Raw genomic sequence first — 13786 nt, 5'->3', positions numbered from 1 at the left:
TATGAACATTTTAGACAGGGAAAATTTAGTTTACAAGGAATAAAATAGAATTAAAAAGTAGTTAGAAAAATTAATGTTCACAACTCATCTTTTTCTAGGATATGAATGTTGGTTGGTACTTCCATGGGACATAAATGGGTTTTGTGAGTGGGTGTATGAGAGAGATAGGTGAAAGGAATAAAAATAAGATATTGGGTGAAAGGGTAAAAAATAATAAATAAAATTAAGGTAACGATATATCACTCCCATACACACTCACAACCCATTTGATATATTACTTTTAATTTAATTTTTTACCCTTATCTTATTTTTTCTTTTCAATCACCCTTTATCTCTCATACACCCACTCACAAAACCCATTTATGTCCATCATACTTTCTCGCTCTATATACACATTTACAATATGAACATATCATTCAGAATACTTCCTGGATTTACCTAGGATTATTATTAAAGGTTGGTATCTTCATGGAAGTACCAACCAACATCCATATCCTCTGGAAAAAGATGAGTTGTGAACATTATTCTCCTGCCTATATTCTTTTAACTACTTTTACTCCTTTATTCTTATATTTTATTCCTTGTAAATTTTCCTTATCTGAAACATTCATACATTGTCTCTGATGACGGAATATCCAGTGCATGGACATGCTAACCTACCACTTGGGTTATCCCAGAAATGGCTGTAAGACTTTAAATTTACCATACCATAATTAAATCATTTTAAATTACTTGAGATACTTTTTCTGCCTTGGTTGCAATTTTTCCTCTAATATATATATATATATATATATATATATATATATATATATATACACAGATAGATAGATAGGTAAAGGTTCAAAAATACCTAGTGGTATTAGGTTTCATCCTCTTACACACAAGGACTCTGCCTTCCAACCTTGAGGTCATAGAATATATACCAAAGAAAGAACTACAGTCAATATAGTAAAGCCTCTTGACAGTTGCACCTCACACATGTTCATAGACCAATGCCCGAAAATCTTATAATGGTACATTCTGTAAAAGGACTTACACTTGGAAAAACATCCAGCTGTAGAAACCATGCCAAAAAATGGAACATACAAGCAAAATGTCACCCTCTGACCCATCTAGGGGAGGTGTAACTATGAATAAGAATCAACTCAGACCATAACTCGCCTAACCCATACAAATATGACAAACATGAGTCTATACTTACGATAGGGCATGATTTATTTTGCTGGACTGTCTACTAGTTTTGTATTTAACACTACAGAGTGCAAACCTGATGTGAAAAAAATATAAAACCAGCATTTTCTCTTTACAAGTTTTTATTGTTTCTGTAGATCATGGCAAATTATAAAAATTTTGTTTGGTTAATCAGTTTTATGTGGCATGGATGAAAAAAGAATATTAACTCATGGAGAGTAAATATGGTATTTTCCTTTAAAAAAAACATACTTTACATTGTAAAGCAAGTCAAGATAGTTGATAAAACATTATTGGTCTAATGTAAAACACTTTAGACATAAATATTTTCCTGTAACCTATAATTTCAACAATATATCTATATTCATTTTAAGGCATTTTGACATTAAGAGGAACAATCCTCTAATGGACAACTCAGTGTTAGAGAAAACAGGCTGTCCTTGCTGCTGGCTTTCAGTAGGATATACTGTGAAAATTCCATTGGTCAAATAGTAAAAGAAAAAAGATATAAAGCCATGATTTTTGTCTTGTGTTTTCTTTTATGTACTGTATATACACAAAAAAATGGATGAGTTCATGAATGTTAAAAATATAAAATAATGTCTATTTTTTAGGTGGTGGCCTGTAACAGCCAACTACTACAGCATGATCTCTTTCATAAGGTTCAAGTGTCAGCTGTTCAAGGGGTTTAATTTTTTCAGCTTTCATTTTGTTTACTTCACCAGCAAATACTGCTTCTGGTTCTGCTGTAGAATCTATACAATTAGCCTGCAACACAGAAGGAAAAAATAGTTCAAATAATATATTTCAGTGTTATGAAGGATATGCTGGAAGACAGAAGCGACATTAGCAATATATGTGAAATGAATCTAACAAGTAATTGAAACCAAATTAAGACTTGTCTTGCTTACAACATCACTAAGCCAATAATTCCAATACAAATAATGCTAAGTAACAGGAATTAAATATATATTAGATGATGTAACTAATGTATCAAGTTGGAAAAAAGTCTTATTGCATTTCTGGCATGATCACTTTGAGGGTACTTGTTCAATACTTATGCATTAAGTTTTACACTGTTCTTTGTCTTTCTTTGCAGATAACATTATACCATAGTGGTTAAATTTGTATCAACTTTACCCTTTTCTATGTGAAGAGGTTAAAAATGATACTGCTTCTTTGCTTTGACATCTGAAGAATTCTACACCCAAGGGATTAACAACTTGCCAAATAGATAGGATAATGTTGTCAGTAACGAGGGGAAATATCTTGATTAAACAAATCAATTAAAGATTATAAGAAACATTTGTTTCTTTCTCATCTTGAAATATAATGGGACTTACTTTCCAACCCAATACGAAGTAAAAGAGTAGAATATAATTTTTATACTAAATCAAGAACAATTTTCCCAGTATATTACTATTACTCATTCTACTGCCAATAGAAATAAGCAGTTAAATTGATTGAGGCATTATTTTTTAAATTCAAGTGTAAAACAAATACGAATCAAATATTGCTATTATTTAATTTGAAGATATTAAGAATTTACCTTAATAGAAATGACAACATATCCATTGTTCTTTAAAAAGTGATGTGCATTCAAAGCAACGATTCTAGCTTGGTCTGGTTGAGCAACATCAGAGAAAATTGTATCAACTATGCCTGGAAAAAAAAAATATTTATGATCAGCATTGAAATAAAATACACTATAAAGAATACAGAGAATACAAAATAAACTGATAATACTAATGCTTACCAACTAACATTCTGTATTTCAATGGATGTCGAGCATCTTCAATAATTGGAACAATATTGGTGCGTTTTGTAGCAACATTTAATAAATCACGACCACTTCGATGGGAAAACTCTACAGCATAGACAATGCCTTCCTATAGAAAAGAATTTAGATCATTAACAGAGGTCAAGAAGTTCAACAGACTAAATGCTAGCTCAGCCTTATCTTCATATTCCCAACTAAATATCTCACACCTACACACACAAAAAAAAAAAACACTCAAAATTAATAAGATATTTCCCAACAGCATCTTTCCTAATAAAACTTTATTTGTTGCTTTGGAAATTTCTTATATTAACCAAATAAGAAACATCTTCCAGTTATTAGTAAGTCTTGGTGAGCAATCTATCCCCATGGATTTAATAAAGGGTTCAATTCTAAATTTCCAAGAACATTACTGAAAGCAACAGATGGTGAGAGAGAACTACCAAAACATTATATTACTATAAACAACCAAAATGAAGGTATCTACTCTGAATGTTTCAGTATAATACTGATTTTTTTCCTCGCACATAATTCTGAAACCAACACATGTACATTACTGAAAGCAGCCTGAACCACTAAAAGTTTTCTCTAACATGTGAGAAAATATTTCAATTCTACTATGCAGCAAACATTCCAGAATTTTCAGTACTAACACCAGGAACAAAAACTGGAGTGACAGATTTATAAAAATCCCCTTGATTTACCTTTCATCTTTACATCAATATACCAATACAAATTATGTTATGTTACTGATAATGTGCGATTTTATTAATGTGCACCATCCAACATTGTTATAAGTTTGTGTTCTCTGAATTTATTCTACATTCTATTTCTGTTACTTATTCTTCTTCAAATTGTAAAGACTTCAGATTTAACTGCAGGCACACACACAGATAAGTGAACTTCTTTCACTTTTCGTCTATTTGACCCACTCACAAGGCTTTGGTCAGCCTGTGGCCATAGGAGAAGACACTTGCCCAATATGCCACACAATGGGACTAAACTTGAGACCACATAGTGAGGAAGCAAACTTCCAACTTCAGTCACAATGGTATCTACTTTCCTCATATGGAAAGTAATCCAATACTTCACAACCAATATCCATAAATGAAAGTAACTAAAGTTTAAAAATTGTACTTTCCCCAGACTTGATATTCAAAGGCTGGTTTCTAGGGACAAAAATATTAATTTTACAAACAGAAACAAAAATTTCAAGTTGACAACTCACTGGACCAACGAGATCTGAAACGTGGCTAACTGTGGTCCCTGAAGCAGCTCCTAAATATAAAACTTTGCTCCCTGGTTTCATGTGGATGTCATCAATTCCACCAAGAATAGCTGCTGCTAACTTGGACCGGAAAGGATTCCATGCTCTGTATTCAATTTTTTTGTCTCCTTCCTGGAATTAGAAAAAGTAATAAATAAATAAAAGAGATTAAATTTGTATCAAATAATATGCAATATTGTACGAAATTACAAAGTATTAAAGCTAGCAAGTTTTCTGATCCTACAATGCATCCAATAGCAGATAATACAAAGCCATTTCTACAGAAAAAGAATTCTTAGAAAAGAATATTCAAAACTCAGTGCATAAAAATGATTATGTTCCAAGCTGTTCTATACATGACAACTACTCTATCCAGTCCAAATATTCTACCTGTCTCATGTTTAAACTGGTCAAAACCAGCCTCTTACACTTACCCTACAATATCATTCTAAAAGTAAACAACCACATTAAAAGTTTGAAGCTTTGACATAAGCCATGACTAATTACGACCATTTAACATTCAGATTCATTTATGCAATGTATTATTTATCTACATTTTAAAAAATTAACCATGTAGAATCTTGCAGCTTCAAAATTTTGAAGATGTGATTGTTTATTTTTAGAATGACAATGTAGGGTAGGTGTGAGAGCCTGGATATGGTTGGTTTGAACATACAACAGGTATAATATTTGGGTTGGATGTGGCTGGATTAAATGCTAAATAGTTAAAGTAAGATTTCTCCAACCCTCTTTACCCTACCAATTTTGTACAGAATTAACAAGTGGCACTTATATTCATTAACCCTTTAGCATTTAAAACAGCCATATCTGGCCCAAATATTCTATCTATGTTTTGTTCAAACCAGCCAGATCCAGCCTCTCACACCTACCTTACAATGTCCTTCTAAAAATATGCAATTACATCATCATCATCATTTAACGTCCGTTGTCCATGCTGGTATGGGTTGGACGGTTTGATCAGGGCTGGCAAGCTGCACTAGGATCCAGTCTGTTTTGGCAAAGTTTCTATGACTGGATGCCCTTCCTAACACGAACCACCCGAGAGTGTAATGGGTACTTTTATGTGCTACTGGTATGGATGCCATTTGCGTGACACCAGTATCTGCCACGACTGCGTTTTTACTTGGCTTGATGGGTCTTTTCAAGCACAGAATAATGCCAAATGAACTCAAGTCATTGCCTCTGTGAGGCCCAATGCTCAAAGCCCGGCATAATGACAAATAGTCTCAGTCCTTTCCTCTGCGAGGCCCAGCACTTAAAAGGTGCTTTTACATGCCATTGGTACAGGTGCCATTTGCGTGACAGCAATATCTGCCACAACTGCAATTTTACTTGGCTTGTTGGGTCTTCTCAAGCACAATATAATACCAATGGTCTCAATCACATCATTGACATCAAAAGAATGTGAATAAATAAGTACTACATTTGACAGAGTAAAAAAAAAAAAGACAAGAAAAAAAGACACCTTACTTCAACAGCAATTTTTTTCTCGCCATATACACTATCTCCAACGACCATATTTTTTGTAACCAATACATCTTCTTTACCACGAGCAATAAAAACACCTATTTAAAGTAAGATTAAAACTATTAGATACATGAAATAAAACAGGACATCTTAATGAAAGTAAAACACAATCAAAATAAGCATTAAAAACTGAAGACTATCACTATTAGCTTACCTTCATGTCTGTGAGGTTCAATTATAACTTTCTGCCCACCTCTCATACCACCTCGGCCACCTAAAAAGCAAACAAATTTAAGTGTACTCTCAAGACTATCATCAGGAAGAATGAAAGAACTGAATAGCACCAAATATTTTAAGAAAATAAGACAATTAAAAAGATATTTACCCCCACGTCCTCTGCCACCAAATCCTCCTCTGCCACCTCCACCCCGGCCACCAAATCCTCCTCTACCACCACCGCCACCTCTGCCACCAAAGCCTCCACGTCCACCTCCACCACCAAAGCCTCCACGTCCACCTCCGCCACCAAAGCCTCCACGTCCACCTCCACGGCCACCAAAGCCACCGCGACCACCTCCGCGTCCACCACCTCGAGGTGAGAATCCTGAAAAAGAAGGAAAAAAAGAATATTATTTAAATTATTTTATTTAGTGTTAATCCTGAATGAAGTTACAAAATCTTTGAATGATAATCTTGATATTATAATGAAAATTAATAGAATCAACAATGATCACAGTTTTAATAATTTGAGTATTAAGGCAGGCAAAATGCTTAGCAACATTTCATCCGTCTTTACACTCTGAATTCAAATTTGGCTGAGGTTGACTTTACCTTTCATCCTTTCAGGGTCAATAAACTAAGTACCTGTTGAGTATTGGGGTCGATGTAATGACCTTACTCCTACCCCCGAAATTGATGGCCTTGTGCCAAAATTTGAAACCAATAAATTTGAGTATTGAAACTATTTAACCCTTTCGTTACCGTATTTATTTTGAGATGCTCTGTGTTTCTTTCAATTACTTTAGATGCAACAAAGAATTTAGTAAAATAACTTTGTTATTATTAAGCTAGTGTTAGGAACATAAATTGTGGCTAACGTTTGGTGGAAGATTTTAATTCAAATTTATGAAAACAAGACATTTGTACTACAGAGCCAGAGCAAGTTTCAGCCGGGTTGGTAACGAAAGGGTTAAGGACAACCACTATGTTGCTAGTTTTGTTTATCTGCAAAAATATCATTCAACATTTAGTGTTTCTTTAATTTTGATATCTTACCGATGAAAGCAGGCAGAAAGACATTGTGATGATCAGTTACATCTCATTCTGAGAATCAAATCATATTAGGGTCACTTTTACCTTTCAGCCCTCCACTAACAAAATATGTAGTACAGTAAAATCGATTTTCTGGTAACTTAGATTCTGAGATTTATTTTTCAGCTTGCTACCTCACTATCAAATTATTCTACAAGATCTTATTTGATTCAAAATATAGTTTCATCAAGAGAATTCAATGCTTTAGATTCTCAGTTAAAATTTGGTAAATAACTTGGTCAAGTCTTCAAGTTTACAATGCTCTTATTGGATGGTTCTCTGTCAATAACAACAATGAGTATTCAGTGGTTCAATCAAATGAATTAACCCTTTCGTTACTGTGTTTCTGTTGAGATGCTCTGTGTTTCTTTCAATTATTTTAAATGTAACAAAGAATTTAGTAAAATAACTTAGTTATCACTAAGCTAGTGTTAGGAACATAAATTGTGACTAAGGTTTGGTGGAAGATTTTAATTCAAAACTTATGAAAATAAGACATTTGTACTCAAAGCCAGAGCCAGTTTCAGCCGGGTTGGTAACGAAAGGGTTAATGATGTTAATACACCACCTCTGATAGATAGGAAGAACATTATCTCACTTGGATAGAGATGAGAGTCAACATCAGAAAGGGCATCATATAGAAAATCTACACACAAATAGTTCTGCACATATGAGTATGCATTTTTTTTTATAGTCAAAAGTATAGCTGTATGGATGAGAAGCTTGCTTCTCAACCACATGGTTTCAAGTTCAGTCCAACTGTGCAACACTTTGGGCAAGTGTCTTCTATAAACTCAGATCAACCACAAAGGCATGTGAGAGAACTTGGTAGGCCGAAGTTCTCTTTTGTGTATGTGTGTCAAAGTGCTTGAACCTCCTTTGGCAGATAGGAAGAAAAAAGTGATTGAGCATTTCACGGATACAATGTAATTCTTAAGCAGAATCAGCATGACAGTATGTGACAAAGCTGTACCCTTGAATTACAAATAGAGTCCATCCATCAGACACCTGTACAGTTTCCATCTACCCAAGTTTCACTCACAAGGATATGGGATGATTTGTCTATATAAAAAAATTACACTTGATCAAGTTGCCATGCAGTGGAATCAAACCAAGGGTCTCGTGATTATGAAGCATACTTCTTAACCAATTGGCTACAATGCATCTATACTTGTTATTTAACCCCAAGTTAGACCCTAATCAAACAGACCTACAATCAAAAGCATTCTGACAATGACCATCCTGTCTTTTTTTTCAGGCATAATATATCCTGGACTAGACTGCCTGATATTTCTATCCTTTTCTCAGATAGCAGAATGTATATGCTACTTCTAGCTAGTCAAGCAACCACAAGGACTTTCTTATAAACCAATGGGAGCAGGGCTGAAGCATGAATTTTTCAAAGGTGATAGTTCCTACATCTAAGAGCTAGGACAAACAGCTACTCTGAATTTTTCTTGTATTTATAAAATATTTCTAAAGACCTTATTCTGAGCCACTGCGGAAGCTCTTGCATGGTTGCACAATATATTAGAATTAGTATATCTTTCAAGTTATACTATACACTCTTAAAAAATGAAGGATACATTGGATAATGTTGTTCATTACCCTTACTAGCATAAAGTCTTATTTTAGATTTAAAAATCATTAATGTCAACACTGTTTATCCAGCTGGCAAATGTTCCATTCAACGCTAAAAGGGAGGAGTAGTTGACATATTCTATGTGAATGCTGCAACAGTAGTTTACACCTTATTATATTTGTATTACTCCACTATTGAATACTATTACTACAGCCTTCACAACTTGGGGCGTTTCTTTGCTTTTCATAATTTTGCATATTCACAATTACTGTAGTCACATTTCTCTAATTTCTAAATCAGATATGTTATATCAGGAGTCACTTTCTCTAGTTTGTGCCTATTGCTTGCAAATTTCTAGAAACCATAATTCAAGTAATTTTTGAAGCTGATATTTTTTTGTTTGTTTTTTCCTTCTTTCAATAATTCAAAATTAACAATACATTGCTAGTTAGGTTAAATGAACAGTTAATATTCTACGATAAAATTTAATTACACTGCTAGCAATTAAAATTGTGTAAATTATTAAGTTTAGACTAGAAAAAAACCTTTTGCTCTAGAAGCCAAGTGAAAATGGAACTTTTTGCAGATTATTTTTCAATTTACTATTCTTCTGTAAATGGTTATAATCATGCAGGAACACAAACATGTTTAAAAAAAACAATCTTCAGTAAATTTCTGTTGATAATTAGTTACCATGTTCAATACATATGATTCAAGTCTAAATATATATCAATTGATAATTAATTCACTAATCATTTAAATACCAGGTTTCCCCGATGTATTTAAAAACTTTTGAAGTTACAGAATCTACTAAATTAAAGAATGCTCCAAAATAATCCTGAAATCTATACATTACTGAACTATACGAATAATCAACAGATCATTTTGTGTGTTCCTAAACAGTGCCAATTTACTAAGTCACTATTTCATTGCAAGTTACTTTCAGCCTGTTATATTGCTTTTACATAAATGAAGCAAAAAGATTTTTAAAACATGTCACTTTAATTCACCATCTCATTTGTCTTTTTTTTTTAATATCACATAATATGTTTTTTTTATTAAGGTACACTCAAAGTGTGCCTTCATCATAATTTGTAAAATATACCGACGCATGATTTCACAACCCGTTTATCAAATAAGAAGTTAGCAATTATGAATTAGTCAACGTATTAGGTATTTATGCCACATATGAAGTTTTACTGGGGCATACTTATTCTCACAGAATGGCCCAATGGCACTGGTGATTGGTCAGTCTGTTCTGCCTACATTGTGAGTTGGACTCACTGAATACGATTATCTTGAGCACTGACATTCACCCTTGCAGGCCAAAGTTGGTTGATTATTGTCTCTGATCTGTTGAGCTAGCGAACTGAAGGCAACCTGTTTCTCTGGACTGTATAACTGCTGCAGGTGTGACTTGTTGCACTGGAACAGTCGTCCATCACTGTGCATTTTGACGATGGTTACCATATCTAATTTTCTTGAAGGACTGACACTCTGCTGCCTATAACTTAATTCAGGAGGGTCTTTAGCATTTCTGTTGTTATTTCTTTCTTCTGGCATTCATCCTTTCTCAGATTTGATTGTCTTTACAATCTATGATAGTAAATATTTCCTTACCGTTATTAAAACTCTCTCCTCCGTTTTCCGGGTACTCATAGATTTCTTCTTGGTATGGATCATATGGGATTCTTTCTCCAAACCAATGTGGACGGGAATTTCCGTTTTGGTACATAGTTGTTTTTGTAAGGCAAAATTTTTCAAAATGGTGTAACCTGTTGCATTTTCTGCATTCTTTGTTAAATGCATGACAGTCTTTTTTTCTCTTTCCATGGTTTTTTCCACATCTTCCACACGGTCTGGCATTTTTCACCGTTATTTCATGACATGAATCTGTTTTCGTTTCATTAGTATCATCATGACATGAATCTGTTTTCGTTTCACTAGTATCATCATAACATGTACTGCTTTCTATCGTAGCTTCATATGTCCTTATGCTCTCAATAGCTAACTCTAGAGTAAGATCTGGTTCGTTTACCAGATTTTTTGTTTCATTTCTCCATTTCAGTCCTTTTATTATTTGTTCAAGGATTCTTTCCTCCTGGTTTGTGCCGAAGTCGCATCTTTCGGCTTTTGATTTAAGTCTATCCAAATATTCGTCCACTGACTCTTCAACTTGTTGAATTAAAGAGAACTCTAAGCGTTCAACCCATTTGTTTGGTTTTTCTATCTCATGAGCTTCAGAAGTTCTGAATACGTTTGCTGATATTTCTTCCTGTCCAGCCGTCATTAATTCTCGCCCCTGGCCTATGCTAAGTAAAATAAAGCTGTTTAAGTTTTTCGTCTATTTCGTTAGCAATGAAATAAAAGCTCATAAAATCGACCCATTTGTTAAGTCTCGCACTTGTTCTCGTTTGACAGAACCTTGGGAATAGGATTAATGACGCCACCATTTCTCACGCTTGCCGCTTGATTCAACTGACTTGAACACGTTTAACTCCTTTACCATATGACCATCACCTTTGCAATTGTTTACTTTCGATTTTTTTTTTTTAATCTTTATAACAGGCATATCGCTGTACCGCTGCCACTAATTTGTTGTTTTACACAAATGAAGCAGACGGATTTTTAAAACGTTACTTTATTTCGCCACCTAAATAATGTTTTCTTAAATAGAAAACCACGTGGTTCATGAAGGCACTCCCGAGGAGACGTATAAAATATATCGATACATCATGGCCCAGAGATATAATTCGTATTTGGGTAGAATAACAATTGCATTACAATGCCTGACCAGAGAATTTATGAACGAAATAAAATTGTCATTAGGAACTTTATTTTTTCTCAGTATGATTATTTTTATTTTAAATTCAAGAATTTAAAATCTGTATGGTTCTTAAAATACATAACTGAATAAACACAAGTTTTGCACAACTGATCAATACAATATTATTTTTAAAATCTTTCTAACATCGATGACAATATGAAATAGTATGTTTTCAAAGAATGAAATACTACAGCAAAGCAATTTCTCCACTCTTGCAATATTAGTATTTGTTTTCGGCCTTTTGTGCAGTATACCGACACGTGCTGTCATTCAACAAGATAGATAAACAAAAATACATTCATCTGATTAATTTAAAATACTACATCTTCAATAGTTGCACATTAATATATAAACATGAGTAACAATCTAAAATGCCCAATGAGACAAAAAAAAAAAGTGGGATATTTCGATATAGTCATAGTACAAAGTGACCATGTGGGAGTAATTCAAACGAGTGCGTAGATATTCCCTCGCTCGTATTTCCTCAGCCCTTATGTAAATATTTCAAAGGAATCGAGCCAAAATTTTTCACGGAATGGTTTATTGATTCACAAGCACTCAGTGGAAGCCACGTATAATTACGGATATTATCAACCGATTATTCTCGTCATACTTAGACGAGGCCACAAACTTATTATTTGCCTAATGTTATCAGCCGGTTACTACTGTCGGAAAGTTTTCATCTGATCGCAATAAGAGGCTTCCACTGAATATATAAACAGAACCAACAGGTTTATAGTTCAATCGCAGTAGAAAATATTGTGAAAAGAAACATCGAACATACAAATATATTATAAAAAATATTTTATACATGTCAATAGACAAATTTAAGACTTACCAGGAGGACCCATTTCAGATAATTATTGCGAACTAAATAATCCACGTGCGTCTAAAGGAAGTAGTTTACTGAATTGTGGAACTCTTCAACAATGAAAAGTTGTAGGCTCATCAAAGTTTGACTTCCTCTCACGAGACCGGGTAAAAACTATTCGAAACCTGATAACGAAATTTAAATAAAGTCAATTAGAAGTAATATGCATTTTTAATATTTGATCTTCTCGTAATATTTTCGACATAAGCGCATATTTTGCATCGACAAATGGAAATGATGTTTGAGGAATGAGAATTAATTTATTTTGTTTTATATACACGTGTGTGTGTACGTAAGTAAGTCGTCTAAAAGTCCCATAAGTCAGGAAAAAGATGCAGTTGTATACCTGTCAATAGAGTGGGTATATTATCCGAAGTGGGCGGAGATAAAGATCATGGACTGCACCCCCCACTTTGCGATTTTTTTTTTTTTTTTGCGGTGGGGTGGGATTTTATTTTTATATAAACACACATTATCGAGGGCGGAGATTCTGAATCTGCAAAAAGATCTGCATTTCAAAATTTAAATCTCCACCTCTGAATTTCTTAGATTTTCACATTTTAAAAACATCTTTTGGGGTGAAATACATAGAAAAATACAGAGATTATGATTCTAAAAAAAAAATTCTGTCATACATTTCCAAGGAGTGGTACATATGTCATTCATTTCCAGGACGTTGCACACGTCATTCATTTCAAGGAAGTTGTACACACTCAGAGGATTCCATATTGGCTATCTCTGATGAGCGTAGGGTTATACAATCAGATTGTTACCTAACATTCCGTCGTACCCCTAGGTTAGGGTAGCGGACTCACGGTCGTAAGAACGCGGTTTCGATTCTCAGACCGGGCATTGTGAGTGTTTATTGAGCAAAAACACCTAAGCTCCATGAGGCTCCGGCGGGTGGGGTGAACCCCACTATACTCTTTCACCACAACTTTCTCTCACTCATTGTTCCTACTTCTGCCACAAAGCAGAGGTACCATGGTGTAACCCACTATGGTGTGGTAAACTTTCAGACCCTAGTCTAGATTGCGAATCCTCTGTACCCCAGGATAGTTCAGCTCTCCACCTGTTAAAAGCCACCATTTACGTAGCTTTCATGCCCGTGCAACCGCCAGTCTATTGTGTGTCGTGGGTGGATCTTCAAGTTGCCACACGCATTCTTAGTAGCTTAGAGTAGGCTCGAATTAGAGATTATTCTTTGTGGCTAATGGCGTGAGTCCTGATTGGAAGAAGACAGCAGCAGGCTCAACAATTCCAATAGCAGCAGCAACAGCATCGCCAGTAATAACAACAATAACATCGATGATAAGCAAACGTCAGTATCCCTAACGGAAATAGCAGCAGAGACATCGCCAATGACATCTACAACAGCAATGACATGCAGATTTTTTTGCAAATTCAGAATCTCCACCCTCGATAATGTGTGTTTATATAGAAATAAAATCCTCCCCCACCCCCCAAAA

At 34.4% G+C, this 13786-nt stretch overlaps 1 protein-coding gene across 3 annotated transcripts; it reads right to left on the bottom strand.

The window, feature by feature from the left end:
• Positions 1 to 1295: 1295 nt before the first annotated feature.
• LOC115211967 (rRNA 2'-O-methyltransferase fibrillarin) lies at positions 1296 to 12436 on the bottom strand. Of its 3 annotated transcripts, XM_036503357.1 has the most exons (9): positions 10576 to 11010; positions 10240 to 10539; positions 6112 to 6330; positions 5941 to 6000; positions 5730 to 5824; positions 4200 to 4370; positions 2948 to 3080; positions 2741 to 2853; positions 1296 to 1959 (listed from the first exon to the last, which is right to left on the bottom strand). In XM_036503357.1, exons 1-9 carry the CDS (start codon positions 10907 to 10909, stop codon positions 1795 to 1797), a joined length of 1590 nt encoding a protein of 529 aa, XP_036359250.1. In that variant the 5' UTR covers positions 10910 to 11010; the 3' UTR covers positions 1296 to 1794. The 3 variants fall into 3 exon arrangements, with proteins under 3 accessions (XP_036359250.1, XP_029636599.1, XP_029636598.1); XM_029780739.2 differs by lacking the exons at positions 10240 to 10539; positions 10576 to 11010 and adding an exon at positions 12285 to 12436; XM_029780738.2 differs by having other exon boundaries at positions 10240 to 11011.
• Positions 12437 to 13786: the final 1350 nt, after the last annotated feature.

Source organism: Octopus sinensis, linkage group LG5, assembly GCF_006345805.1.
Source record: "Octopus sinensis linkage group LG5, ASM634580v1, whole genome shotgun sequence".
Lineage (NCBI taxonomy): Eukaryota > Metazoa > Mollusca > Cephalopoda > Octopoda > Octopodidae > Octopus > Octopus sinensis.
This window is presented reverse-complemented; position numbering and strand designations above follow the sequence as displayed.

Bases quoted from the DNA above. Each gene is read 5' to 3' on its own strand.
- LOC115211967 (XM_029780738.2), bottom strand. From the start codon at position 10,909: ATGACGGCTGGACAGGAAGAAATATCAGCAAACGTATTCAGAACTTCT. The intron at 4,371-5,729 runs GTAAGGTGTCTT...TTCTAATTCCAG, and splicing joins AGAAAAAAATTGCTGTTGAA to GAAGGAGACAAAAAAATTGA. The intron at 3,081-4,199 runs GTGAGTTGTCAA...TCTTTTCTATAG, and splicing joins TTTCAGATCTCGTTGGTCCA to GAAGGCATTGTCTATGCTGT.